Source organism: Vidua chalybeata, chromosome 10, assembly GCF_026979565.1.
Source record: "Vidua chalybeata isolate OUT-0048 chromosome 10, bVidCha1 merged haplotype, whole genome shotgun sequence".
Taxonomy (NCBI): domain Eukaryota; kingdom Metazoa; phylum Chordata; class Aves; order Passeriformes; family Viduidae; genus Vidua; species Vidua chalybeata.
The window spans coordinates 299,259-324,891 of NC_071539.1; the positions used below are offsets into that span (position 1 = coordinate 299,259).

The 25,633-nt window shown below is 44.6% G+C and overlaps 1 protein-coding gene across 5 annotated transcripts; it reads left to right on the forward strand.

Annotated features, from left to right (window-relative positions):
• Positions 1–497: 497 nt before the first annotated feature.
• TSC22D2 (TSC22 domain family member 2) lies at positions 498–25,403 on the forward strand. 5 transcript variants are annotated; one of them, XM_053951424.1, is made up of 4 exons: positions 499–2,696; positions 16,204–16,312; positions 22,944–22,995; positions 23,764–23,852. In XM_053951424.1, the coding sequence occupies exons 1-3, from the start codon at positions 721–723 to the stop codon at positions 22,971–22,973; spliced, it is 2,115 nt and encodes a 704-aa protein (XP_053807399.1). In that variant the 5' UTR covers positions 499–720; the 3' UTR covers positions 22,974–22,995; positions 23,764–23,852. The 5 variants fall into 5 exon arrangements, with proteins under 5 accessions (XP_053807398.1, XP_053807400.1, XP_053807399.1 ...); XM_053951420.1 differs by having other exon boundaries at positions 500–2,696; positions 16,204–16,275; positions 23,764–25,403; XM_053951423.1 differs by lacking the exons at positions 22,944–22,995; positions 23,764–23,852 and adding an exon at positions 20,151–20,926 and having other exon boundaries at positions 498–2,696; positions 16,204–16,275.
• The last annotated feature ends 230 nt before the right edge of the window (positions 25,404–25,633 follow it).

Here is a 25,633-nt window from a genome sequence, read left to right on the forward strand (position 1 = left end):
GGCGCGACCAAACCCCCGGGGGGAGCGGGGGGGGAACTCGGCGTGCGCCGCCACATCCCAACTGTTCCCCGCAGGCCGCGCTCCCCCGCCACCCCCGCGCCGCGCTGCGCTGCTTTGCGCCGGGCCGTGACGTCACCCGCCGGAGGCGTGGCCACGTCGCTCCCAGGGTGCAGCGCACAAGTTGAGCCCCATCTTGGGCGAGAGGAGCCGCGGCCCTACCGCGCTCCGGGAGCTCCGGGGCCGGTGCAGCGCAGCGGGTCCGCCCGCCCGCGGCCGCTGAGCGCCGCTCCCCGGGCCGCCGCGGCGCCGGCACCCCGCCCGCGGCGGGGGTTTGCCCGTGGGGCGAGCCCGCGGGCCGGTTGCGAGCAGGATGCGCCTGGCGCTGGTCTCCAGGTAGAGCGCGGAGACAGCGGGGGGGGTGGGACACGGGGCCGCCCGGGCCTCGCCCGGCCAGCGCGGGGCCCCTCGCGCGGGGCGGGCCGCGGGCCCGCTGCTGCGGGGCGCTCGGAGCGGCGGCAGGGAGGAGAAGGAGGCCCGGCCGCGGGAAGAGGGCTGCGGATAGGGAGGAAGAGGAGGAGCCCCGCCGCCCCCCGCCCGCCGCAGGAAGCCGCCGGAGGATGTACGGTAGCGCCGGGGGCCCGGCCGGCACGCCGTGACAGCCCGCCCCAGCGCCCCGCTCGCCTCGCCACGGCCGGCCGAGCCCCTTCCTGCGGAGGAAACATGTCCAAGATGCCGGCCAAGAAGAAGAGCTGCTTCCAGATCACCAGCGTGACCACGGCGCAGGTGGCCAGCAGCATCACCGAGGACACCGAGAGCCTGGATGACCCGGATGAGTCCCGCACTGAGGACGTGTCTTCTGAAATCTTTGATGTTTCCCGAGCCACCGACTACGGCCCTGAGGACGTCTGCGAGCGGAGCTCCTCCGAAGAGACTCTCAACAACGTGGGCGAGGCCGAAACTCCCAGCAGCGTCTCTCCCAATCTCCTTTTGGACGGGCAGCTGGCTGTGGCTGCTGCTGGGGTGGCTGCAGGCCCCAACGGGGGGGCTGTGCCCAAAAGTTCGGCTGTGCCCCTGCCAGCTGTTGCCCCTGGCACTGCTGTGGGGGGAGGCAGCAGTGCTCAGGCTGCCCTGTCCTCCACAGGGCCTTCTGCACCCGCTGCCCCCGGGGCCGTGTCTCAGACGGCGGCTGCTGCATGCAGCTCACGCTTCAGGGTGATCAAGTTGGACCACGGTACTGGGGAGCCCTACAGGCGAGGCCGATGGACGTGTATGGAGTACTATGACCGGGACTCAGATGGTGGTGGTGTTCTGGGCAGGACTGGAGATTGCATTAGGCACAGCAGCACCTTCGAACAGGCTGCTCAAGAGAGGGACAGTGGCCTCGGTGCCACAGGAGGTTCTGTTGTGATCTCGGCCGTGCCAGCGTCAGCCCATGGCCCCGATTCTATAGCTGACAGCTCCCTGGCTGCTGTGTCACAGCTGCTTCAGACAGAGAAAATGAACCAGTCCTCTCTACAGCAACCTAGTTTTGTCATTGGGCAACAGCAGCAGCCGCAACAGCCCGTAGGTGGGGCCGTGCCTCAGAGTACTGCTCAGCCTGTGTTTTCTGGGGCTTCGGGAGCAAGTCAGCAAATGATAGTGCTGCAGCAACCACAGCCACAGGTAAATCCACAGGGTGTTTCACAGGCTGGACCCAACGGGAAAGGCATGGCACCTCCAAATGTGACAGTAGGGCAGACAGGCATTCCTGTGGCCCAGCAGCAGGTGCAGCAGGCAAACATACCAGTGACTCAGCCTCAACAATTTGCTTATTCTCAGTCCCAGATTCCACCGGTGCATCTACTGCCGGCGCAGCCTCCTGGGCAGGCTGAATACATGCAGCACATGACAATTATGCAGTCTCAAGGAGCTATTCAGCAGGCTACTACAAGCTCTGCTCCAAGTACTGTGGCCTCCAGCCTTCCTGTGGGGCAGGGGACGGGCCAGAACCCCTCGCCTGTGGGAGCGCCAGTGATGGGGGTGTCAGCGCAGCCCAGCGAAGCAGTCGGACAGGGATCGGGCTTGTTGCAGAGCGGCCAGGCACAAGCCAGTCAGCCTGCCCTCCCGCAGCCAGGAGCTGTGGTGCAGCCAGGCCTCGGACACACAGGGGTTGTGCCACAGAAATCTGTGACTCAGCATCCAATGGGGGGAAGCAGTCAAGTGTCGGGAGTGCCCGGTGCTCCCCATGCTGTGGTCCCTGGAGTTCAGAGCGTGCCTGCGGTTGTGCCTGGTACAGGTGTGCCTAGTGCGTCCACCACCGCTTCTGCGATGCCAAACGTCCCTGCTACGCTGGTCCAGTCCCAGCTGACGAGCCACCCTCCTGTCAGCAGAAGCACTGGCGCGGTCCAGTCCCAGCACGTCGGACACTCGATGATGCAAGGTGCGCCCAACGCACCTGCCAGTCTGCCTCAGGCGAGCCTCGGACAGTTTCAGACCCAGGCCCAGTCCTTAGTAGGCCAGATTGATGATACTAGAAGAAAATCGGAACCCCTACCTCAGCCACCACTTTCTCTTATAGCTGAAAATAAACCTCTTGTGAAGCCTCCCATTCCAGACACTCTAGCAAATCCTCTTCAGTTACCTGCAAGTACTCCAATGAACAGTCTTGCCAGCTCTGTTTTTGGCATATCCATTCCTGTTGATGGTGATGAAGACAGGTATGAATTATTTTATAATGCCATATAAAACCCCTGGTTTTTTAGGGGGGAAAAAAGTCAACTTTCAAGTTATTCCCAAGTCTTTTTTGTAAATTTGTATTTTCAGAAAGTCATGCTGAGGTTCACCTGGACTATATTTTAAGAGTGCAAACCATAGCAAAGTACTTAGGCCAGTAGTGAACTGTACTTGTTTTTTGCAGGGTGTGAGTGCGATTACTATTCTCACAAAATGGGGTACAAAGTATCTTTAAAGCTGCTTATTGCACGAATAATATTACCTCTTCAAAATCAGAAGACTTTAAGCTGTCTTTTTGTAGCCAGTGGCTCAGGATGTGAGAAGGGCTGTTCTCTCCTTTTTTTCTGAATGCATTATAAAGCACTTCAATGACAGCTGGGTTAAAATGACACTGTATTGCAGTGTTAAATCTGTGTGGTGCTGTCTCAGGGCTTTTAACCCAGATTCTTGATTTTTACCCTGCTATGGAGTTAACAGTTTATAGTGTTAGTTAGTAAGGAAAGTACTTGCACTTGGATGTGGATTTGTGTGCAAATCGGTATGCAGGGAAAGCTCGGCAGAGAATGGTCCTTTGTATTGAAAAAAGAGACACTACTTGGGCAAAGATGTGGACATGGTGGGCAGTACAACCTTACAGTGAAGTTTTTTTTAATTGGAAAGTAATTTGGAACTATGACTTGTAACAGGGGGGTGTGGTGTGAGCAGACTCCTGAGAGGGCTTGAGAGAGGGAGTGGGTATGTGGCTGCTGTTCCCATGGACACCTCAGACTGCTCTGAAGGCCAAACCACTTGATTGACTTCTTTGAGGGAAAGAAGCATCAAGCAGTGTTTGAACACTGAATTTAAGTCCCAGCATTTTCTGTCAGAATTGTTGCAGTTTGGAGGAAGGGAATACATATGTGTTATTTGTTTTTAAAAACAGGCATTAGGCCATCATGTGCAGGTCTTGTGGTGAATTTCTCTGTAAGTCTTCCCTCACCTTGAGACAGCACCAGACATTAAGATAATATAGTCAGTGTTGCTTTGAGCATGTTTCAGTGAAGCAGCTGTGTCTGTGGAGCTGGGGTGCAGTGGATGGAGAGAGCACCTCGAAGTGGATGTTTGGAGAGTTCAGGCTGCAGGTTTAATACAGGCCTGTGCTCGCTGGAGCATTGGCTGACGCTGTGTCTGAGAAAATAACTGCTGTGCTTTTCTGCAAGGAAAAGCCATGGTTTGGAAACCTGTGCTGGTTTTGGTTAAAGTAGTAAAGGACTGACTAAAAGTTTAAAATTTACTTACAGTTTGCCTACCTTAAGAGGATTGCTAATCTGGCTAACAAACTGCCTTGTGTAAGTAAGGTTTGATTTCAAGCTGATGGGTTCTTTTCATAGCTCAGTGTTTTTTGAGAAGAAGATTTGTCTGGTGTTTAATCATTCTGTTGAGTCAGGAATCAGAAAGAAAGGAATGCATTTTGCATTTGTTTTCCATAGCTTCTAATACTTAATATAAATTGTGGTAATGAACATTATTATCTGTGACAAGTTAATAACTTCTATGTAAAGACAGAGAAAAACTTATCCTGCTTATTCAAATTAGGAGCATCTAACTTTGTGTGGCACTCCAGTGGGTCAGTTCTTGGTGCTCTTACCAGAACACTGATTTTTAAATTTAATTTTCTAGTTTAGTCCTTGAACTTGCCACCTTGGAGTGGTGCTTTACGTGGTAATGTCTAAAGAGACTCTTTCAGACACTTTGCCATGAGAACTATGAGTAAGAAATGGAAATGGGCTCTGAATGCAGTGTACTCTTTTTGGCAGGCCGTGCTGTGGTGTTCAGTAGAGAAACGAATGTGTGGTTATCAGTGAAGGAGTGCCTATGTGTCGTTTGTCAGCTTCTGCACTGGGTGATAAAACTGTGCCGTGTGCTGGCTTGTCAGAAAGCCAGGAGCACAGGTGTGGTGTGAGAGTCTTTACCAGCTGGGAAGGTGATTCTGGTGAGCCATGAAAGCTCACCTTAAACGGACCTAGACCTGATATATAACGTAGGAATTAGATACAGAGACAGTAGATCAAAGTTTATTCTTTGTTCTCCTCAAACAGTAGCCTGACTTCCACTGGCTTCAGACAGAGAAAGGTGAGAATGAAAACCTAGCAGCTTGTTAAGGCTCTTTTACCTCTTGGTTTTAATTTGCTTTACTCTCTCAGAAGGCTTTATTGTAAAACTGTCTCCTGCTTGTCTGCTGTTCTATTCTTGCTCCTGCTTTTTTCCTCTTTCCAGCCATTTAAATTGTGCTGCCACTCCCATGGGCTTTGCCCGGCTGCCTTATCTACTGGAATCGGTGGTGAAATAGTTAATGAAGACCTTCAAGTGTCATTAATAGGCTGGGGGTTGACACTGAAAAAGCTATTAAAGCACAAAGGGAGCTGATACATCATGAGTCATGGTTTGTGCTGGCAGGTCCAGGAAGTTAGAGCACAGCTCAGTTCAGAGAGGTTACTTGGTGGTCATAGAAGCTATAAATCTGTGGAAAGCATTTTTCTCTTTGTCTTTCGTGATATTAATGTGTAACATTCCCAGAAAGGGGGCTCAGTGTGGAGGCAGGTATCTACTATTCTTCTGGCACCTTCAGTTATACTTCAATATTTGCACGTACTTGAAGCTTCACAGACTTGTGTAGATCATTCTCCTATAGTCATCTTCTAAAACAGTGACTCATCAAGGAGCAGTGTATAGCTCTCAATACCCTGGATTTACCTGGAAAGTCACAATTCTGAATCTGAAGAGGAACTGTTTTAAAGATAAAATAGTTAAGATGGGAATTCTTTGAAAGCAGTATGTCAATAATACAGTAAACATGATGTAAAAAATTGGTAAGTTCATGTATTTCTGATTTTTTTTTTTTGTATTACTTCTATCTTAGTCTGCTGTTTTAAATCAAACAGCATCTAAGGTTATTAGGGGTGGAGGTGATCTACCCTGATATATAAAGAATGAATAGTGAAGAATCAATTAATTGGAAAATCTTGTCTGGGGGGAAGAAAGGGTAGATAGGTAGTCCAAAAGAATGAAAAAGAAAAAGCCTTTGGTGTGTCACACCTTCCTTGAAAAGCATAGCCAGTATTTCAGTTGATGTGTCCAAATTGCTAAGCTCTTTAAAAGAAAAAATTGTTGTGTGAAAGTTATGAAATATTTACAGCATAACACATTCTCCTCTTTAAATGTGGCTGCAAATAAAATAAACTGTAGCAGTATTAAAGGATGGAAGAACTAGTACTGGTACTCAGGCAGATGTGGTTATTGCTGCCTCAAACAGGGAGCCTGAAAAATACTAATTGTGTAAAAACATCATTAGAACTAGATCTCAAAATTGCTCTGACTCTTCTTTTGTTGGACTTCAGCACTAGTACTAATTATTTTGAAGGGAGGGCAGTTAGAGCACCTGAGAGGATTTTGGTATCAGTGTGTGTCAGGTTCTCTGCTTGCCCTTATGCCCATGTATACACAAATTTGTAATTGACAAGCAGAATATTTCATCTGGCTTAATAACTTTATTTTGGCTCTTGGGGGAAAAGAAATATGTGGCTTCTGTTAAAAGAATGTTACTGAGAAAGCTTGTTCAAACCTCCTACATGCTTGGCAGACTTTTGGGGCAAAATATTACTAGGGCTGTTGGAAAAGGAGCAGAGTACAGATCATTTTCCAGAGATAACTGACCGGCTTGAACTGTTCCGGCTGTATTCCAGGAACACTAATGAATGGCTGCAATTGTGAGCTGTCAGCTATGGCAGCCGAGCTGCTGAGAACCCGATTGTGCAGGGCTCTCCGCAGCGTGGCTGCAGGCTCAGCTAAAGCATGTATTTGTATGGAGCACTAACTGCTGGGAGAGCTGTGCTGTTGAGGCCATGTTCATCATACAAGGACAAAACGGCATGGGATCACTTAAGTATTGCCCTAGATGCATATTTTATTGTACTCCTAAAGAAAAAAGTAAGTTTTCTTGCAAGTACATGATACTTGAATTCCGTTAGTTCTTAATCTTACACCTTTCTTCACCTTGCTCATAAACTTCATAGAGGTTTGAGCTCTCCTACAGCTGCAGACTTGTTCTCAGCTCTCCTGCTGAAGGCCTGTGTTTGTGAGTGTGTGTGGAAGCAGGTGGGAATGAAGCCTGGACAGACATGCTCCAGAGCCTGGAGAGCCTTCGATTTGATGGACAGTTCAAAAACTGAGCTGGGACTTCTGGGATGGCCTCTGCAGCTCGCGGCAGCAAACGGTGGTTAATGCAAAGAAACTCCAGTTGGTTGTGTTCACTGCTTGCTGTACTTTCTATAACAAAAATTACCAAAGGTAACTGCAGCACTGCATGGGTTTCTGTGTGGTAGAAAGCCTGTCGTGCTGTGCAGTCAGTTTTGGAGTGGTGCAAGATAACTAAACAAAACTGGTTACTTGTTTGACAGTACTGTTTCCCAGTTTAAACATTCAAATGCCTTTGTTAAGGAGGAGTCAATATATTCTTAAAATTAATGAGGTACAAGTGTTTCATATGAGAGAGTTATTAAAAGGAGGAAATGGGGAAGCAGTTGAAAGAAATTCACAGTGATACTGTTCAGATTGTTTCAAAGACTGTAATGACCAGCCCTGACAGGAGAGGTTCCCTGTACCTCAGACTCCCGAGTGTTCTGCTCAGCTGCTGGAGGTTAGTTTTTGCCTCATCTCCTATACAGATGTTCCGTAATTGATTTCTGAGTGCTGTCTGTATGACAGAAATAACAGCATATGTTTTATGGAAGCTATTTTAAACTTCTTGTTAAAATCTGAACATTGAAGTATTTGGATGTTTTGAAAAGGCAGGACTACCAAACTGCTCTCAGACACCAGAAGGGCTGAAAGTTCTCCAGGGCTGCATTTTTACAGGAGCTGCTGTTAATTTTTATGACTTCAGGTGACACTATAGTAAAGAGGAATTTCTCCCTGTTACTGTACTGGATATTTGAGTTATCAGCCTGTTGCATGTTGAGGCTGTATATTAGTTTTCCTGCTTAAAAGCTGGCAATTAGCAGTTTCTGTTGCTCAGGAGAAGTGCAAACCTTGTTTGTGCTTTATGTGTCAGCAACGATTCCTTAAGAAACTTCTGTGAGACTCCTCCTGCTAAAGTACCTCTGGATGGTTCAGTAAATCTAGATTGTCAGGCACAGGTGTCTGCTTTTATTCCTATATTTGACAAAGTATAAAGATAGAAGTATTTATAGTAACTGCTAAAGCCACAGTCTTCTGAGAAGATTCTCCAGACATAAGAGGTCACTTGAAGTGCAGAGTAAGGTTGTAGTTTCATTCCTCTTGAAAATTATTCCATCTTTAAACTTCACACTTCATAAATATGAATGTGTATTAAGTGCCAGGAAATCTTTGCCTTATGGGATAGTCTATTTTCACTCAGGCAGGGCAGGTGAATTACTTGGCCGCATGGACAGCTATATGCTTGTCTTAATTTTCTTTGTCAAGCAAAGCAAAATGAGTCCAAGAGTGTGTATATCTGTTCTCCCTCTGAAGCTGTGAAGGATGCATTTGGATTGTGACAGCCTGCTTGAGTGCTTTTGTCTGTGCAGAGAGAAGGTAGAAATATTAATTAGTGCCCTGGAGAGGTGTCAGCTGTCAGTCGCACTGACAGCTGCCGGGTTTGTCTGGTACACACTAAAGGTTCTACACTGGAGTGGGGATCTGGGCACAGCCCTGCAGGTGTGGCCTCAGCAGTGCTGAGGGGAGGGGAGGGATCCCCTCCCTCCAGCTGCTGGACTTTGCCCTGTGCAGCCCAGGAGAGCATTCACCCCCTCTGCAGGGAGGGCAGAGTCCTGACCCCTTTGTCTGGGAGGGGACGAGTGTGCCAGGTGTGTGAGCTTGCAGGGCAAGAGTGTAGATTGGATAGGAGATGAGATACTGCTTTCAGTGAAGCTTTTGCATCCATCTCAAGCAGATTTCATATCCAACAGAGGATGGGGTGGTCAGAAATGAAGGTTAAAAAGCCCTTCTTGCTTCTCCCATCTTCCAGCCCTTCCCTTTTCTCCCATCAAGTTACCCCTATTTTTGTAGGGGTGGGGATGAGAGCTCCTGGGAATGTCTCCTATGTAGAACACATTTTGGTGGGTGCAAGGCCTGTAATTACTTTGACCAACCCAACAAATGCATTTTTAAAAATACTTTTTCTGTAAACCAAGTGAGGGGCACTCACTGACAGCACAGGCTGGCCTGAAACTTGAGTGGTAGAGACTTTGTAAGTGGTGTGGGAAGGCAGACAGATTTATAATATACTATGTAAAAAAGCATGCTATACATGGCATAGGATTTAATATCTTTTTTTAAAGCCAAGTGTGTAATTTGAAATGTTTGCTCATACATGCATTCCTGACCATTATCACATGAGTAGGACAGGTGGGATTTGTCTGAGTCTGCTTGAAGCTGTTTTATCCACTCTTTTTCCCCACAGATACTGATATATTTTGTTGTCAAAAAAACAGGAGCCATTTGTATTTATAGATGACTGAAATAGCTGAAAGTGTTATCACTGCAACTTAGTGGGACAAAAAAAAAAAATCGCATTTTAGTGCAGTTTTATTTGATGATGGGTATTCAAGCCCCATTCCACTATGCAGGGCCACTTTCACCAGAAATCACAGGCAGCTTTCCCTTCATCACTGTGTTTGAGAAAATCAGGTTTTGTGGGCATCACAGGCAGCAGGAGCCTGATCATCTTCAATAACATGTTCAGACATGCCTTTTCTTTACCAGCCATGTTGTATAAAAGTCAGTACTTTTGAGGGGTTTTGCAGATTTTTAGATCTATAATGTGATACTAGCAAATGTGGATCTTTTTATTTCAGAAATGCTGAATTTATTATTTTGCTCCCTCCTTTATACCAGCGTATCAGGGTCTGCTGGTACAAGCACCCAGAGCTTGCTCTCTTCAACAGGATAATTTGCAGGAGAGTATGATGGCATAGTGATATTCTTTGGCAGATATTAGTAGGTGCTGAAGGGCTCCAGTCCATGTGAAATGGAGTTCAAGGTGTTTGTAGAGACCATGGGTGTTATTTTCAATAACACTTTGTTTAGTTTTGTTTTGGTTTTTTTTTTGACTTGTCTCAGTTCATTCAAATGTGGATAATATTGGTGGGTTTTTCTATGGCTTTTCTTGAAAGCTACTTGATAGAGGCAAGAATCCCTGACTAGATCAGGCAGACTTTCTGCATTGCTATTATCAGCTTGTAATCTATAAGTTTCTCTCTGAAAATGTGATCTGCTGTAGATTTTTTTTGCCAAGCTGTGCATCATGTGAACTACTTTGTTTGTTCTGTATCCTCCCTCTAAGAACTGAAGGTTGATTATATCGAGTGAGAAGAGAAATCATTAGTACAAAAAATCTTACACTTGTTACATGTTTTGATTTAACAGAAGCTCTCAGATTAATCCTCACACAGTTTGTAAGATGATGTAATTAAAGTTCAGCCTGACTGACAGCCTTCACAGAAGAGCCATGCTTCATTAGCAGGTGGTGTGTTAATTACCACGTCTGCGGCAGTGCTGGCTGGGACAGGAGGAGCAGGAGAGCTCCTGGCTGGGACAGGAGTGCACCGAGCCTGGCTTCGGGAAGTGGGAAGGCAGCCTGAGGATGGAAAGGGTCATCACTGGATCCTGGAAACCATAAAGCTGCTATGATTATAGTTGTGTGCAGCACTCCTGAGCCTTGGGGACCAATCTGTGCGACCCAAGAGAACTGGACTCCAGAGTTGAGCTGCAGGTATAGTTGAGCTGTTGAAATCAGGAATAAGAAGAATCTTAGAAGACTGTTGTATTCTTTCTATAATTAGTATTAAATAGTCATACTGGAATTCACTATTTAAACTCTTCAGCAAAGCTTCTTCATAATTAGTGTATAGTTATGATGCAGTACAGGTAATAGTGAAACATTTATTTTTTTTTTATTATTTATTAAAATCACATAATTACATAGAACAAATAATAGCCTTGGTAGAGGTTGGAAAATATTCCTAATGTTGTTTTTAAATACTCAAGCCCACTCAGAGCAGGGGAAGATTGATGCCATTGTTTCAACAGAGCAGGCAAGTGATCAGTTACACGCCTCTGCCAGACTTCATACTCTGTGTATTTGAGACAGTTGTCTGCATGTCGTCCTCCTTAGAGACTTCTGATCACTGCAGGAAGTTATTTGCCAAAATCATCTTTTGAGAGCAAGGTGCAGAAGTATGGGCTACTGCTTTGGGTTTATCCAGTGAAGATCAGTTCCCTGCAGTGTGCTTTCTCTATGCTGTTACAATATTTTTGTTTTGTAGTAGCCTATGAAACCCCTTTAAATCCCTTGTGGTGTTTGAGAGCCACTGACCCAAAAACTGTCATGTGGGTTGGTCATTGAGTCAGCCTTTCCTCTTATCTGTAGCTAGAACGCACCTAAAACTGAGTGTTAAAGCTTTGAATTCTTGCTGGTCTTCTAGGGTGTGTATAGCAAGTATAATGGCTTTAAGGAACTGCACGAACAGAATATGCAATTAAACACCTCACTTCAGAGCTTGAGATGTTATTTTCCTTAATTTTGCATTGACTCCCCCATATTTAGTCCCTGTCAGTTTTCTCCTGCAAAGCTTTGTGCTCCAGTTACTGTTCTGTAGATTGAGTCTTACGAAAGAAAGCTAATTCAAAGTTGCAGGTGCTTTAAATAGAAGGTGCTAAAAATAAAGTGAAACATATTTTAAAAGGAGAAGGAATTCTGTTACTGGTGTAAACATCATCTCATAATGCCATAAACTATGCTGCAAGTTTCTTGATAAACTGTGATCAAGTGATCATCAAATCCCTCATCCAGATCTCAGATGAACCGTGCCAAGTGCTGTAATTTTGAGAGCAGCTGTAATCAGTGCCCGTTGCAGGTCATAGTCAGCACCTCAGTAAACAGGGTTTTTGGGGGGAGCACTGAGACACAGAACTGAAAACTACCTTGGGTTTGAAATACTTCTGGCTAAAAGTACATCCAGTCTTTTATAAACTTCAGGCATTAAGGAGGGATTAATTTGTTGTCCTTTAGTACACAAACACATCCATGTATGGTGACAGTTCTCTTGAGCTCAGACTGCATCCTTACCTTACTATTGGGTCTCTTACCTATTCAGTAGTAATTCTGGTGTTAGAAAAGGCTGAATATGTTTGTTTGCTGATTCCCTCTTCAGGGTAACTTTGAAACACTTCTTTGTCCAAGTGCTTGATTCAATTCTGGCTCTGTGGCAGTAACACAGATGCACAAAGTTCCACTAGTGTGCTTCCTTTGATAAATACGACCGAAGAACACTTTTTTGGGGCAAAATGCCTAACTCCTATATCCTGTGCACAGGATGGGAACTGGAAGATTGCTATTGACTTCCCCATCCTACCGATGTATTACTTCATGATTAATGACCTTACTTCTAGGATCAGGGTTATGAGAATAGGTAGGCATAAATCCTTCTGGAGAGCTGGTGTCCAAACCATGAAAGTGAAGCTAAGGGCTCAGGCTGAATAAAGCAACATTTCAGTTACTCTCTCTGTGTCTTGTGTAGAGGTTTGACACCCTTGCAAGACTTGTATTTTTAAAATTCTGTTTAGATTATTTTCTGTGGAATTGCAGTCAGCTACTCATGTTTTGTACTTGTGCAGCTGATTATTGCTACCAGAGCTTACTGCTTCCCCCTTATCCTTGTTGAATTGAACCCTTTTTATTTCAGACCATTGCTCCAATTGGGCAGGATCTTCCTGAATTCTATTCCTGCTGTCCGGAGTGGTGTAGAGATAGTCTGTACTCCACTGCCCAAGTAATGGATTAAAGTATCCCATGACACACTTGGAGACCTTGGGAGAGCCCTGAGAATGATCCTTCCACTGAACCCTTGGAGAGCCACATGCACAGAGTAGTTGCAATGGTGGGCTCGCTTTTTATGAGCCAAGCTGTTGCCAACAAAAGTGTCATGCAAGGTGGGGTTAAAAGCTCAACTCATTTTATGACATGACCACATCTCCTGTGGCTTTCTATATGAGACCTGTTAATTGTTCTCAGAAGGAATTATGGCTGAAGTGAGCTTCTGTAGAGGTCACCCATGTGTGCTTGCTGCTGTCTGGGTAGTGAATATGTGCTTCTGTTCTTCTTTGGTTTTCCTTAGAGGTATTGAGCATGGATTGTCTGACCTGTTGCTCTCATGTTCTTCAAAGACAGGTGGTTAGACCTTTTGAATGTTTGGCATCATTCCTGTTCTCAAACCTAAAGAAAATAATTCAGTGAAGTTGAGAGAGAACTGTCTGAGGTGGTGTTAATTTTTTATTTGGGGAAAAAAGTGCTATTATACGTGTGTTCTTCTTGTTGTTGTACCTCACTTGCTGAGGTTGGTCAGTAGCTTGAAGACTGAAGCTTGTTCATGAACAATGATGTTACTATTTCTTTCAAAGGAAGTAGCTGGTAAAAAGGCATCTGTGTGGCAGCCGCTGTCTGTCGGGCTGATACCCAGTCCAAAGGCAATATCATTGCTTGAACCAAAAGGCATTTATCTCCATACTTGATGATTTGCCAGCTTTCGCAGGCATGGTTTCTAGCAAACAGAGCCTTCAAGGATGAAGTTTGTATTTGGCATATTGTCCTGATGAATGGCAGCAGGAGGATACACTTCCAGCTGTGATGTGAGACTTGGGATGAGGTCTAGGCTTCCCATTTAAAGGGATGGCTTGATGTCCTGGGCATTCAGAGAACTGAGTAAGTTCTTCAAATTTGGATCAGATTTTCTGTTGCATGAAAACTGTTCTGAAAAACAACAGCGGGGAGTGACTTGTGAATATTGGCATTCATGAGCTTTTAAAGGACATAAATACAATATGTATTGTAGGGCTTGTTTAGAGAGACATAGAGGCATTTTTGGCCACTTGAGATACACTTTGAATGTTGAAGTGTACTAAGCTGGGAATGTAATTCAGCCCGTGTACCCTTGGGGGTACCTGGTCTCTCTCACCAGAGATGGAGGAAGAGAAGTTCTGGAGTACCTTCTGTGGAATGTGGTTGCTCTTTCTCTGGATCAGCTTCTGGGACGTTCGTGTCCTGTGTGGCTCTCAGTTCCTCTGTATCAATCTGCCAAGGACTTGGACTGAGTCCTGACCTCAGACCTGGCAGTCTGCCAGGGAGGAGACATAGGCAATCAGCTTTTCTGGTCCAGGCTGTCCCTGCATTCACTTAGGGCAGTGTCAGGAGGACTTGTGGGGCTCCAGCTGTGGCGCAGCAGCAGCAGGCTAGGTTTTACTGCTCCTGTAAACTGTTTTCTCAGTTGTTTCTGCAAACAGAAAGGCATTTTAGTCGTTCTCTAACCTTTCACTGTTTCTTATGGTTAAACTAGATGCCTCAGCAGTCTGAAACTCAGTCATATTAGTTCAGATCTGCATGTGAGGCATCATTCATGATGCCTCTGTGGATTTGCTTTTCCTGTTTAGGTACACACACCCCCATTAATTATTTTTTAAAATATATAGCTGTGGAGTAGAAAAGATTCTCTTGTCTGAAGTAATGCAAAAGCAATTTTAACAGTAGGGGTTTACAAATGAGAATCTAATAAGGACAATTTTTCCATATCTTTTCAGATGCTTGCTTAAGAACAGTACAAAAATGCAGAGCATAGAGGGTATCAGTATAAAAATAGACTATATGGAAGAGATGCTGTGTGGTTATAAAGCACTTTTTATACCTAATAGTAGCAACACGGCTTTATATGATACAAGTAAATTTATCTTGAAAGTTAAATGACTTTCTATTTACAGCCTCATTCCGAGGAAGGGACTGTACATGCTCCTGACAGCTGCATTAGAAAGAAGAGCCCGGGCCTGGGCCTTGCTTTCAGCAAAGGAGTGCTCTCTTGATCTGCAGATGCCAATTGTTTTCCACATGTGAAGTCCTATTACACAAATGTCCTTTAGCTATTGTGTTGCTCTTCCTGTAATTATTTGTTGTGTGCGGTGCTTCTTAGGAAAATGTGGATGTTACCAACATAGGAGATGGTGTTTATCAGTTTCGATCAAGCAGCTTCTGTTACAGGTTTTAAGCTAAATTCCAGACTCGCATCGATTTTTTTTTTTTTTTTGAAGGGTACAGTGCTGAAGGTGGGAAAAGGAGTGACAGACACTTTAAACTCAGACACTTCCTGATCATTGCTGATACACAAGTACCACTATCCTTCCAAGACTTTTGGTATACACCTGCCATGAGAATTGAATTACTTCTGATAGTGTTTTCTTATGGTGCTGCTTCTGTGATGTTGTTGTTTTATTTTATGTGATTTTTATTATGCAGTAATTGTACTTCAGTTGAAATAATTAAGTAACTTGAAGACAGTTGTTTTTAGAAATATTCCTGCCATAAACTTAGAGAATTGGGATTGATACCTGTGCTTCCAATGTGTTATAAACTTCTCATTTTAAAACTGATTCTAAAAGGAATTTGAACTCATGCTTGCATTTCTGAAGATGTTTCAGCAAGGCTGTTGCATTTGTCTCTAGGGCTGGCATAGCTCTGCCCACATGAGGATGAGCAGTTTGAAGAAGGGAGTTTCTAAGCTTCAGTATAATGCTGCTGCAGCCACTGGCAGCAGAGAACTGTGTGCTTTGTCCAGTATCTAGTTTACAACAAACGTTAGATGGGACTTTGAGAAGTAAAATTTTCTAATGACGCTGTCAGTGTAGCTGCCGTGGTGCGGCTGAGGCTGAAGGGTCAGGCTGCCTCGGGGCTCTGGCACTGGAGTGTGGCCCCAGTGTGCAGTTTTCAGCAAGGGTACTGTGCTCTGGGCTTGTGGCTGTCAGAGCGCTCTGGTGAGTGCATGGCCCAGGGCCTCCATCAGCCTGGGTTGCACCTCGGGAAGGGGAAGGGGGAAAGTGTCTGAGAGGTGCTTACAAAGGTAGTTGACATTCCATTTTTCATTTCTAGCTGGATCTGTTTTTCAGTTGTAACTTGATCTGTCGTAGTTTGAATGTGGCATATTGAACTCTGACTTCCAGGTCCCCTTGAAGGAATCATCTGTTTTGAATATAAAGCAGGGGGTTAAGTAGGATGGAAACACTGGGTACTGTGTGCAGAGGTAGTCTGGGACATACCAAAAATGGGAAAGGTGTCTCTTGGGCTTAGGTATGTTTGGCATTAGGGTGGTGGTCAGCTAAACTATACAGTGTTGCCAGTAGGACAGGAGATGTCTCACCGTTGGCCTTACAGTCTCATCTTTGTACAGGAGCAGCTTGATATAGCCTGAAAATCCATAGGGCTGGAGAATTACTATTTTGTTTTGGATCCTTGTGTCCTTAATGCAAACCCATAGAAACAGTAGGGCCTTTCAACCATTAGTTTAACCTGTCTGGACAGCTAATTTGCTTTGTAATGCAGGTTGAATTAAGAGAGATGGTATTTTTATTACGTACACATTTTCAATGTCTCTGTCTGATTCTTGGATCTCATAGGAATCCGTCAACTGCATTCTACCAAGCGTTCCATTTCAACAAGTTACACGAGTCAAAGACCACCTGGGATAGGTATGGATGCTTGAGTATGGAATGCATACATGCTGAGGTATGCATGAACTGCTTTGCTCTATGCAAGTTTCTCATTGTTTTTGTTTGCACACAACTGCTGCCTGTGTTCAGAACTCCATATTGGGCTTCTGCAGTTTGAAGAGGTGGAAGCAGTCATGGAAGTGAAGTGTTTGTTCTGAAACATGGAACTAAACTCTAAAATATGACATGACTTTTTTTCTTCCTCCTTCCATTATGCATGTATCATACATGATGTGTAAGCTCAGAGTTTAATGCTAGTCACCTCCTCGGTGACCTTTGCCAAAATATTTACAGTTTCCCTTTCCAAAAGAGGAAACATTTTGGCATTGAGTCCTGTATCAGAAAACACATTGTGAAAATATTACGTTTAAGCACAATTTTGGCAAAGTTAAGATATTTATATCTTTAAACCAGGAGAAAAACCTTTCTGGCTTACTTTCATTGTGCTCAAGTAAAGCTGGATGGGGAACATAGGTGAACAGTGACAAGGACAAAGTAAATCTCCAAAGTTAGCATTGAACTCATGAAGAGAAACTGCAGTGAAGTGCAACAGAGTCTTATCTGGCATGGATAGGACTTGAGAGAGGTGCATTACTAATTCATCAGTAGCTGCAAACTGTTTCTGTCCTGTGCTTTAATGATTCTGAGGGATATTTTTTGTCAGCATTAAGTCAAAGTCCTAGTGATGATGTGATTTAATGCCTTGTGCTGCTCTGGCTTGTCAAAACTTCTGCTTAACAAGCTGTGTAGAATGTGAATTTTGTTTGGCTGTTGAAGTATTGATAACCATTTTGTCACTGTCCTGGCTGTATTTGATTTGAAAGGCTTCTCAACTTGCACAGCTCAACTGAATCCTTTAAAGTTTGCTTGGCAACAGTTTGTATACTGCACAGTGGTGAAGATTATAAGTAATGCTAAGTGTTCTGCTCTTTTTTTAAAAATTATTTTGTATTGCTGGGGTGCTGGCATTAAGCTCAGTTTCAAAGCACATCTTCCTTTTTCAGCAGTAAGTTGGATGAATTTGTTTTTGCTTGAAGCTCTGGATGATGCCACTTCCCTGTATTTATGGAACAGAGTTGGTATTTAGGTTTCAAAGACTTTGTTATTTCACTGGAACGAACTTCAGGGCTTAGAATACACATTTGGTTTGTAGATCAAAAGGTCACTTTGTGGTCTAGCCTTTAGCTGTTTCTCTATTTTCATGCCTCAGAATAAGTCTTAAGATGAGAAAGCTAATTCAAAAAACCCTAAAATCAAATAATGAATTATTAAGATGGAGGCTTCACAAATCTGACATTTATGTACAATGCCTGAAGCAAACACTGGAAATGTGGTATATAGAACATTAAATTCAGGTAGAAGAATGTAAACGGTTGCCTTTAAAATAACCTTGCATCTTTGCCAGTGAACTCTTTGTGGTAAAAGGAAGTGTTTGTGAGAACACAGAATGCAATTCATCAGGATTGGTGCATGTTTTAAACTTATAATCCATTCAAATTCCAAACTCTTTGACAGGATTTTGCAGGTTTTGCTTTTATACCTCAGTTATTGGGTTTTAAGGTCACATTAGGCAGCTTTCCTTTGCTGGATGACTGAAGCTGTCAGCTATAAACTTCCAGGAAAAGCTGGTGGAGGGAACGCCAGGGCCATCAGGGAGCAGTGCAGCTGGTGCTGGGAGCTGGGCAGGACACAGCGGGGGCTATAACAAGAGCATGGTGTGGGGCTTCTTTTTGTCAGCTCTGGTTTGGGAAAGAAAAATTGCTGCTGTGAACACAATAAGCTTGTGTGACTTCCTTAGAATCCCTTTGTTTGCCCATCACAAAATGTGGGGGTTGACATACTGCTGAGCACCAGGACCACAAGTCTGCTGGCAGTGAGCTCTTAATTACATTTTGCAGTTCTTTCAGAAGTACTTTGTGAACCTGAAGAGCTTGACTTGGGAGACTTCGGTGTAAACAGAAAATCTTTCGGTGTGATTCTAGTACTTTTTCTAACAAATATGGATTATTCCCCTATGACTAGCTGTCTCTGGTGACCTACGGAAGTCAGCAGAGGTAGACACATGATACTGCAATAGAGAACAAGAGATTGCTGAATTACTCCAGTGAATAGAAACTATTTTATTTTTCACCAACACACTGTGGCAGGAAAGTGCTGGTGACACTCAAACCAGTAAGGGTTAGGGAGATACTGGTTGTTACTGACACATTAGCAGGGATGTTTTCATGCATTGTGCTTGCATAGGTGTTGCTGAAGGCACAAGTCTCATGTGTTGGTCTGTTCAACTGATGTGCTTTAAGAAGGGGAATTGTGGGTTCTTGGCATATTCACATGAGTCTGGGTGATTGCTCTTCTGGGCCTGGGTTGTCTTTGCACAGTAAAGGTGCCATACCAGCTTTAGGTGGGTCTGCCTAAAGCACAGACATCTTGACAGACAATCTAAAGCACAGACAATCTTGAATTTAAAGTAGTAGGATTTGTTTCCATTGCATTTATGTGTGAAGCATTAAACCTATATATATATATAACCTATATATAAACAATATAAATTAACTCATAAAGTGTGTGTGGGAACTCCTGATGTGGTAAATTCACTGCCTCAGGTTGTCACACGTTCTCACATGGCTTTGACAAAGAACAATAATGGAAGTCTGCAGTACTCACACAGATCCCCTTTCCAGGCTGGATAGGTGATTGGATTGCTTGGGATGCTATCACTATAAAATCTCTTTATGGGATGGAGGCTAATTAAATAGACCATAACTCTTTCAAGAATAGAAAATAATTCTCTGGATAGACTGAATAGCTCAACCAGTGGCTCATAAATGAGTAAACAATGAGGGGAAAGAATAAATGAGCACAGGGCTGGAGCTCCAGCCTGCCCAGTGTGGCAGCACTGCCCTGGGCACCTGCCAGCCCAGGCACATGGTAGTTAGTGGCTGTTTATCAAGTGTTCCAGGCACAGCAGTGAAGTGATAAGAGCAGTGTGGCAGCAGTGAGAGCAAAGAGTGGCCACTGGCAAGCAATGGGCTCTAAGGGACTCAGGCAAGGAAGCCCATGGCAAGCACAGGAGCTTCCAGGCAATAGCTGCACAGAAGGAACAGCTATCCATTCAATCTAGAACATCCCAGTCGAATCTGTCCTTACCTCAAATCCTTCCAAGCCCATGTTGGGTGCCAAAAAGGGCTGTCTTGGTTTAATCCTGCTGGCACTAAGCCCCATGCAGCCACTCGCTCAGCTCCCCCTGCTCCCAGAAGGGAAAAAGTGAGAGAAATTGTCACTTGAGATAAAGACAATTTAATAGGTAAAGCAAAAGCCACTGAGATTTTTTTAAATCATCAAAATGAGGATTTCTCTGACAAAATGGGGTTTTGTCTACCTGGTGTTTAACGTAGGAAAACACTGGGTTTACCATCCATCTCTGGGAATGACACTGTGCTTGGGGCATCTTTGATGCTTTTGCTGACTCTAGATCTTGTCGTGTACCTTGTGGGCTTCAGTGTGAACTTGGTGTACCAATATAACAACTTTTTGGTGGCGCCTTCATTGACATGACCTTAACTGGGAGGTCCAAGTCAAAATGAAGTGTGCCCTGTTCAGTGTATCTGTTGAATACTTTGTGGGCTGCAGAAGCTCAGTGTGGGATGGGGCATTTGCTGTTAAAAACAAGTATTGCGTGCCTAATGCACCCCTTCATCTGCCCTGTGGTACTTGATGTGGGATTTTTTGCAGTTTTGAAATAATGATTTCATTATTTCAAGAAGAAGAAGAAGAGCTTCTGTAGCTCTTGGAGCAATCAGTAATTGGTCTTTTTTTACAAGAGCTAAATGGTGTCTTTCCTCTTCTAATTCCAGGATTTGCAAGTTGAGGCACTGGCTCTACAGTGGATGGTGCACTCATAAAATGTGTCACACTCTCTCTCCATTCAGTCATCCAAAAAAACTTGTTTAAGAGATATTTTGGGTTTCTTCCTGGCCTTTTCATAAGGACTGGATTGTATTTATAAATGTCATTCTGCAGCCATGGGATAAAATATTTTTTGCAAACTGGAATTTGATGTCAAGAGTTTAGGATTTGAGAAAATTACAAAATTTTAAGATTTGATAGCCCGTTTGGAGTTTCCCATGAGAGCAGCTGTTACTGGGGGGCTCTGCTCATGGATGTCCCACAGGAGCTGCTTGGTGTCGGGAGCACTGTCTGATGAATAAAGAACAAAATCATGTGGGAATTGTGCTTCCATAACATCTAATTCTCATCTGCTTTTAGAAAGTGACATGAAATATAGTCAGCTGGTTTATCCTGATGGCAAACTGGGGCATCCTGTCAGTGTGGAGCTTCTCCTGGGTAGGTGGGTGAGTAGGGGTCTGGTGGTGCCAGCCTCTGCCTGCTGAAGTTGGGAGGGGTCCCAGGATGTGTACAGGGAGCAGGGCTGGAATCCAGAGTCAGCATCTCAGTCTCAGCACAGCTGCTCTGGGGATGAGGGCAGCAAGAGCATGACAAAAGTCGTGTATAAAGCTGCTTAGAGCTTTCAGCACTGCTGGTGTCACGTCAAGTGTGGGGTGTGCGTGGTAAAGCAGTGGTAAAGCAGACTGGCTCACTCCAGTCATACTGCAGGGAGGGACAACTACACCAAAGAGGCAGAGGGGAGCTCAGAGCACAAGGCACACGCAGGAGAGGTGCCTCTGCAGTCTGCCACGCAGGTACAGCTCTTGGGAGGCTGAGGGAAGGCTGCCTGTCTTCCTCATGGAACCACTTGAATGCCTTTACTTGGAGTCATGTAGTGGGGTTTATTGTTTTAAATAATTGCACTGCAAAGTAGCTGAAACAGGGATAGAAGAACAAAGTTCCAATCTCAAGTCTGACTAGACCGGTATTGACAGAAATTGTACGATAGTGGTGCAGAGATGGGGAAGTAGATCCCACTGCCAAGTGTGCTGTTTGCTTTAATTGTTCTCTTGTTGTTACCTCTTCAGAGCTGCCTCATCTGACCTGTAGAGTGGTGTCCATGAAGGACTGTGAGAGGACATGGAGTCTTGGGGGTTTTGTGGTTCATGAATACGGATACTTCTGACAGTGTCAGATGAGTCTGATGCATGTTAATTCAACGTGGAAAGGCATACTTCCCTTGGCAGGAGTTATAAATAGCTTTTATTCTGAGGAGGTTTACCCTAGATAGGGTTTGAAAGAGGCTTAGAAGACAGTAAGAGATGGGAACAATTTTCTTCTGAAATGGGTACTCGGTGCTTTTGGTTTGGGTTTCAAGATCGGTTCAATAGAAATAGAGGCTGTTGCTCCCCCAGTCTGCAAACCTGATGTCCTGTGCTTGTAAAAGCCCAGTTCCAGTGCTGACGCTTCTGTGGGAGCCCTTAAAATTAACTTCTCTGACCAGTATCACTCTTCAGGAGCTGTGTTTCACATCTGTGACCAGTACTGCTGAGCACACTGCCATACTCTCTGTAAAAAGCCTTGAGTGATTTTTTTTTTTCTTAACACTTGGTTTTGTTGAGTTGTGCAATTCCAGAGAGGCGAGTTTTCCAGCATGACTGCAACCCTTGCATTTTCCCCGCGTTCCCCTACTAAACGTGTCTGCACTCTGCTGATAGCTGTGTCCATGGCTGGGAGTGTTATCAGCAGCTCTCACTGGTGGGGCTGTCACAGCCCAGGAACCGTCTGTGTCAGGCCGGGGCTGGGTGGAAAATGGGACCCCTGAGCCCCAGCGTGGGGAGCTGACTGCTGCAGGCTGCAGCCCTGTGTGCCCTGGGGAGAGCCACAGCTCCTCTCTGAACGGAGAAACCAGAGTCTGTGGGAGAACAGGATGCCCCCGGCCTGCCAAGATCCTGGATCCAGAGCTGCGAGTGAGGGACTGGCTTGTGTGCCTGTGGCGTGACTTGGAAACAGACCCTGGCTATTTAGGGCTGGATTTCCATCACGCAGGATTCAGATGCAGTCTGGGATCCTGTTGGCACAGTAAATAACATCCTCACAGCATACTGAGGTGTGCTGGTGGACGTCCTGCACCAGTGTGTCTGTGGAGCCAGCCCGGCCCTAGCTGTGACCCATGGCGGTGTGTTTGTCAGCTGTCAGGCAGGATCCAGGCTGAATTCACTGGGAGTGTCTTGCCCTCCTGCTGGTTGCTGCCACAGGCTGCAGAGGCAGTGCTGAGCCAGGAGCTCCTTACCTGGAAGGTGGACTCAAGTGACTCCAGAGAACAAGTATTAAAACTGGGGTTTTTTCTTCATTGCTTTATAAAAGCAGTTTGGAAGAAATAATGCTAGTGGTAAGAATCCAATTAATATCCCATGAATTCTTGTTTCCCTCAGTGAAGAAAGCTGGTAAATAAGGCCAGGAATCAAAGCAGTTGATTTAGTGTATATTCTAATGCATTTTTATGGTTAGGGGTGTCATAAGCCCAGTATGAGAAGGTATAAACTGAAGGAACAGTGTTTCTTGTGAGTCACAACTGTACTGGGCAGCTGGGTGGGGTGAGGGGTGGGAGGGACAAGGGATACCCCCCTATGAGTGTATATTGGATTCTTGACTCTAAGCTTCAGCCTTCCAGTGACAGCATGATCCAGGAGTCCTGTGGGTGCACAGTTTTACCTGAGTGATACAACAACACTCACAGAGTTTTCTCATTGTATTTACAGTGCGTCTGGTGCAAGTGTTGTTGCCATTGACAACAAAATAGAACAGGCAATGGTAAGTAAAATATAAGTTGTTATTTCTAATAGGATTAATGTGGTTCATTACTGAACGTAAGTTCCCTGCTGTATTGTGTTTCTGTGAGGCTGTGATATCCCTCCAGGTGGGTCAGACTGAGAGCATCAATTGAAAAAAGGATTTTCTGTATCATCTGTGAATGACCACAAACCATTATTGCTTTTACTGTTGGCCCAGAAATGTTTTTCAGTTAATTTTCTTACAAATTGGTGTGAACAAGGTGATTGAACTCGAAGGAGTGCTGAAAATGGAGTACAGGTTTCAGTCTGTTACTCTAGCTAAGTTCATTACTAGTTTTTCTGAAGGGTCAGGTATGCCATCCTTAACACGCTGCTCAGCTTCAGTTAGAGCTGTTGGATTTTTGCTTCTGCTGATGTAAAAACTTTCTTGTTGATTTGGTTCTCACACACCTCAGTGACTGGGCCTGTGTACCACAGACCCATACCCCCATGTCACAGCATCAGAGCTGGGGCTTTCCTTCTGAGGAGCTGGGGCGTCATTCTTTTCCTTGGCTTCCACGTAACTGGAGTGACTGGAGTGCTGGAGACAAAGCTTTTCATATCAGGCCCACTTCACATAAGGGCTGGGTTGTTCGTGCTCAAAGGCTGATTTATTCATAAATTTTTAGTGATGAGTGGTTTTTTTTCCCGGGCTTACTGCAGTGAAAGCAGTAACAGTAAGTTCTGGGGCTGGGGTGAAGGAAACTCGTTCTTTCCCGTGGTTTAAGTGTCCACTTGTTCTTTGCAGGATCTAGTGAAAAGCCATTTGATGTATGCAGTGAGAGAAGAAGTGGAAGTCCTGAAGGAACAAATAAAAGAATTAGTTGAAAGAAACTCTTTACTTGAACGAGAAAATGCACTGTTGAAATCCCTGTCCAACAACGATCAGTTGTCCCAGCTCTCAAGCCAACAGGCCGCCCCCAGCAGCACGTCGCAGCCGCCGCAGCCCAACGTCTCCTCCGCGTGAGCCCGTCCGCGTGCCACCGCTGGCGCTCGGCCCCGAGCCAGCAGCCTGCTTCTCTCGTGTGTTTGGCCTTTTCAGTATTAGACAATCACCCTCCCAGAGCTGCCCCGGCTGCGGCTGCAGCGCTGCAGGGCCGGCGGTGCCCGCGCTCCTCGCTGCACGCCGGCGGCCGCAGGGGAGGCCCTGCAGCCTGGGCTCGCTTCCCTGGGCTTCAGGAGGGAGGTCTGTCAGAGCTTGGGTGGCTCTCCGAGGTTCCCATTGCTCCCGGGTTGCTTTGAGCCTTGCTGTCTGGTAAGGAGCAGCAATTCCTCTTCAGAGCCACTGTTCTTTTCATATAAGTAACATTTGCCTACGTTAGTTTCATTTATTTGTTTTATTTATTACAGGGCTGCTATTTTCATAATGTACATGAACAATGTCACAGAACTTTTGAATTTTTTTTTTTAATAAACGTCTGTATGGGTAAAATGATAGGTGGGATTGCGTTAATAGATAAAATGTCTAGGCAATAATTGAACAAAGAATCCTGGCATATTTCTAACACTAATGGCAATTGACCTTTGGTATTTATTTACGGTAGTAAAGATCCAGCTTGAATGTAAATTTTGTATAGAGTGTAAGTATGAAGACCATAGTGCATCTGTACAGGTAGTCACCAGTCCTTGTGATATAATAAATAAGTGATGGGCTATTTTGATGAAGAAAACTTTGCTCATTTCTGTTTCTACTTTTTAATAGAGAGAAGGGGGCCATGATTCCTCTGCTTTTTGACATTTCGTTTTTGGTTTGGTTTTTTGGGTGGGAATAAAAAGCTGTGAAATTGTTCAACCTACTTTGTAACCAAAGAAGCAAAGCTGTATAATTGAGTTGGTTGTTGGTTTTTTGTTTCGTTGTTTTGGTTTCTTTTTTATTTTATAATGCACATTCTTTATGTATTTTTATTTAGTGTTTTCTCATTCACAACTTTCTTTGCTGTCTCGCATGATCTGCATGACCTGTAATCTTTGAACCACTTCCGTACCTCATGTTTTTATCCAGCACTCTTAGTGTAATATGTACTAGTCTGTGAACAATGTCAATAAAGAGAAAGAACAGCTGGTGTTGGTGGAGCTAAGCTAGTGTGCTAGGCACTAGTTGTTAAAACAAATAAATGAAGTGAGCCATCTTTTGTTCATTTAAAATGGTGTTTTGAATTTCGTATGCAGAAAACGTTTTGTTACATTGCAGATTTAATGTATTTAATAAATGCAACATGCAGATTAAATGCAGTGTATACTGAGTATTTAAATTAAAAATGTACATTTCATAAATACAGTTTCAAAAAAGACCATCATTTGTGTAAACTAATGCAGTGTGTCAAATTGATGTACAAATATATATATATATTTTAACACATTTTCTGAAATTAAACCAGTTTTGTTGAATTTTTTGGCTGTAGATGTTGTTGCAGTACAATTAAATGGAGTAGCTCTTTTCTGAACAAAATGGAGAAATGCAGTGTCAGTGAGGCAGTAACAGACCAGTGCCAGGGTTACCACTTTTCATGCAACAGATTGGTTTCTTCTCTTCTAGGAGAAGCATCTTCTGATGCTGTCAGTGGCTGCCTTAGGGCTTTGGGTTTGCACTGATAACTCTAAATAAACATCTGGGCCTG

Coding starts and splice junctions, on each gene's coding strand:
- TSC22D2 (XM_053951420.1), top strand. CDS start 721: ATGTCCAAGATGCCGGCCAAGAAGAAGAGCTGCTTCCAGATCACCAGC. Junction 2,697..16,203: donor GTTGATGGTGATGAAGACAG/GTATGAATTATT, acceptor TGGATCTCATAG/GAATCCGTCAACTGCATTCT. Junction 16,276..22,943: donor TCAAAGACCACCTGGGATAG/GTATGGATGCTT, acceptor TTGTATTTACAG/TGCGTCTGGTGCAAGTGTTG.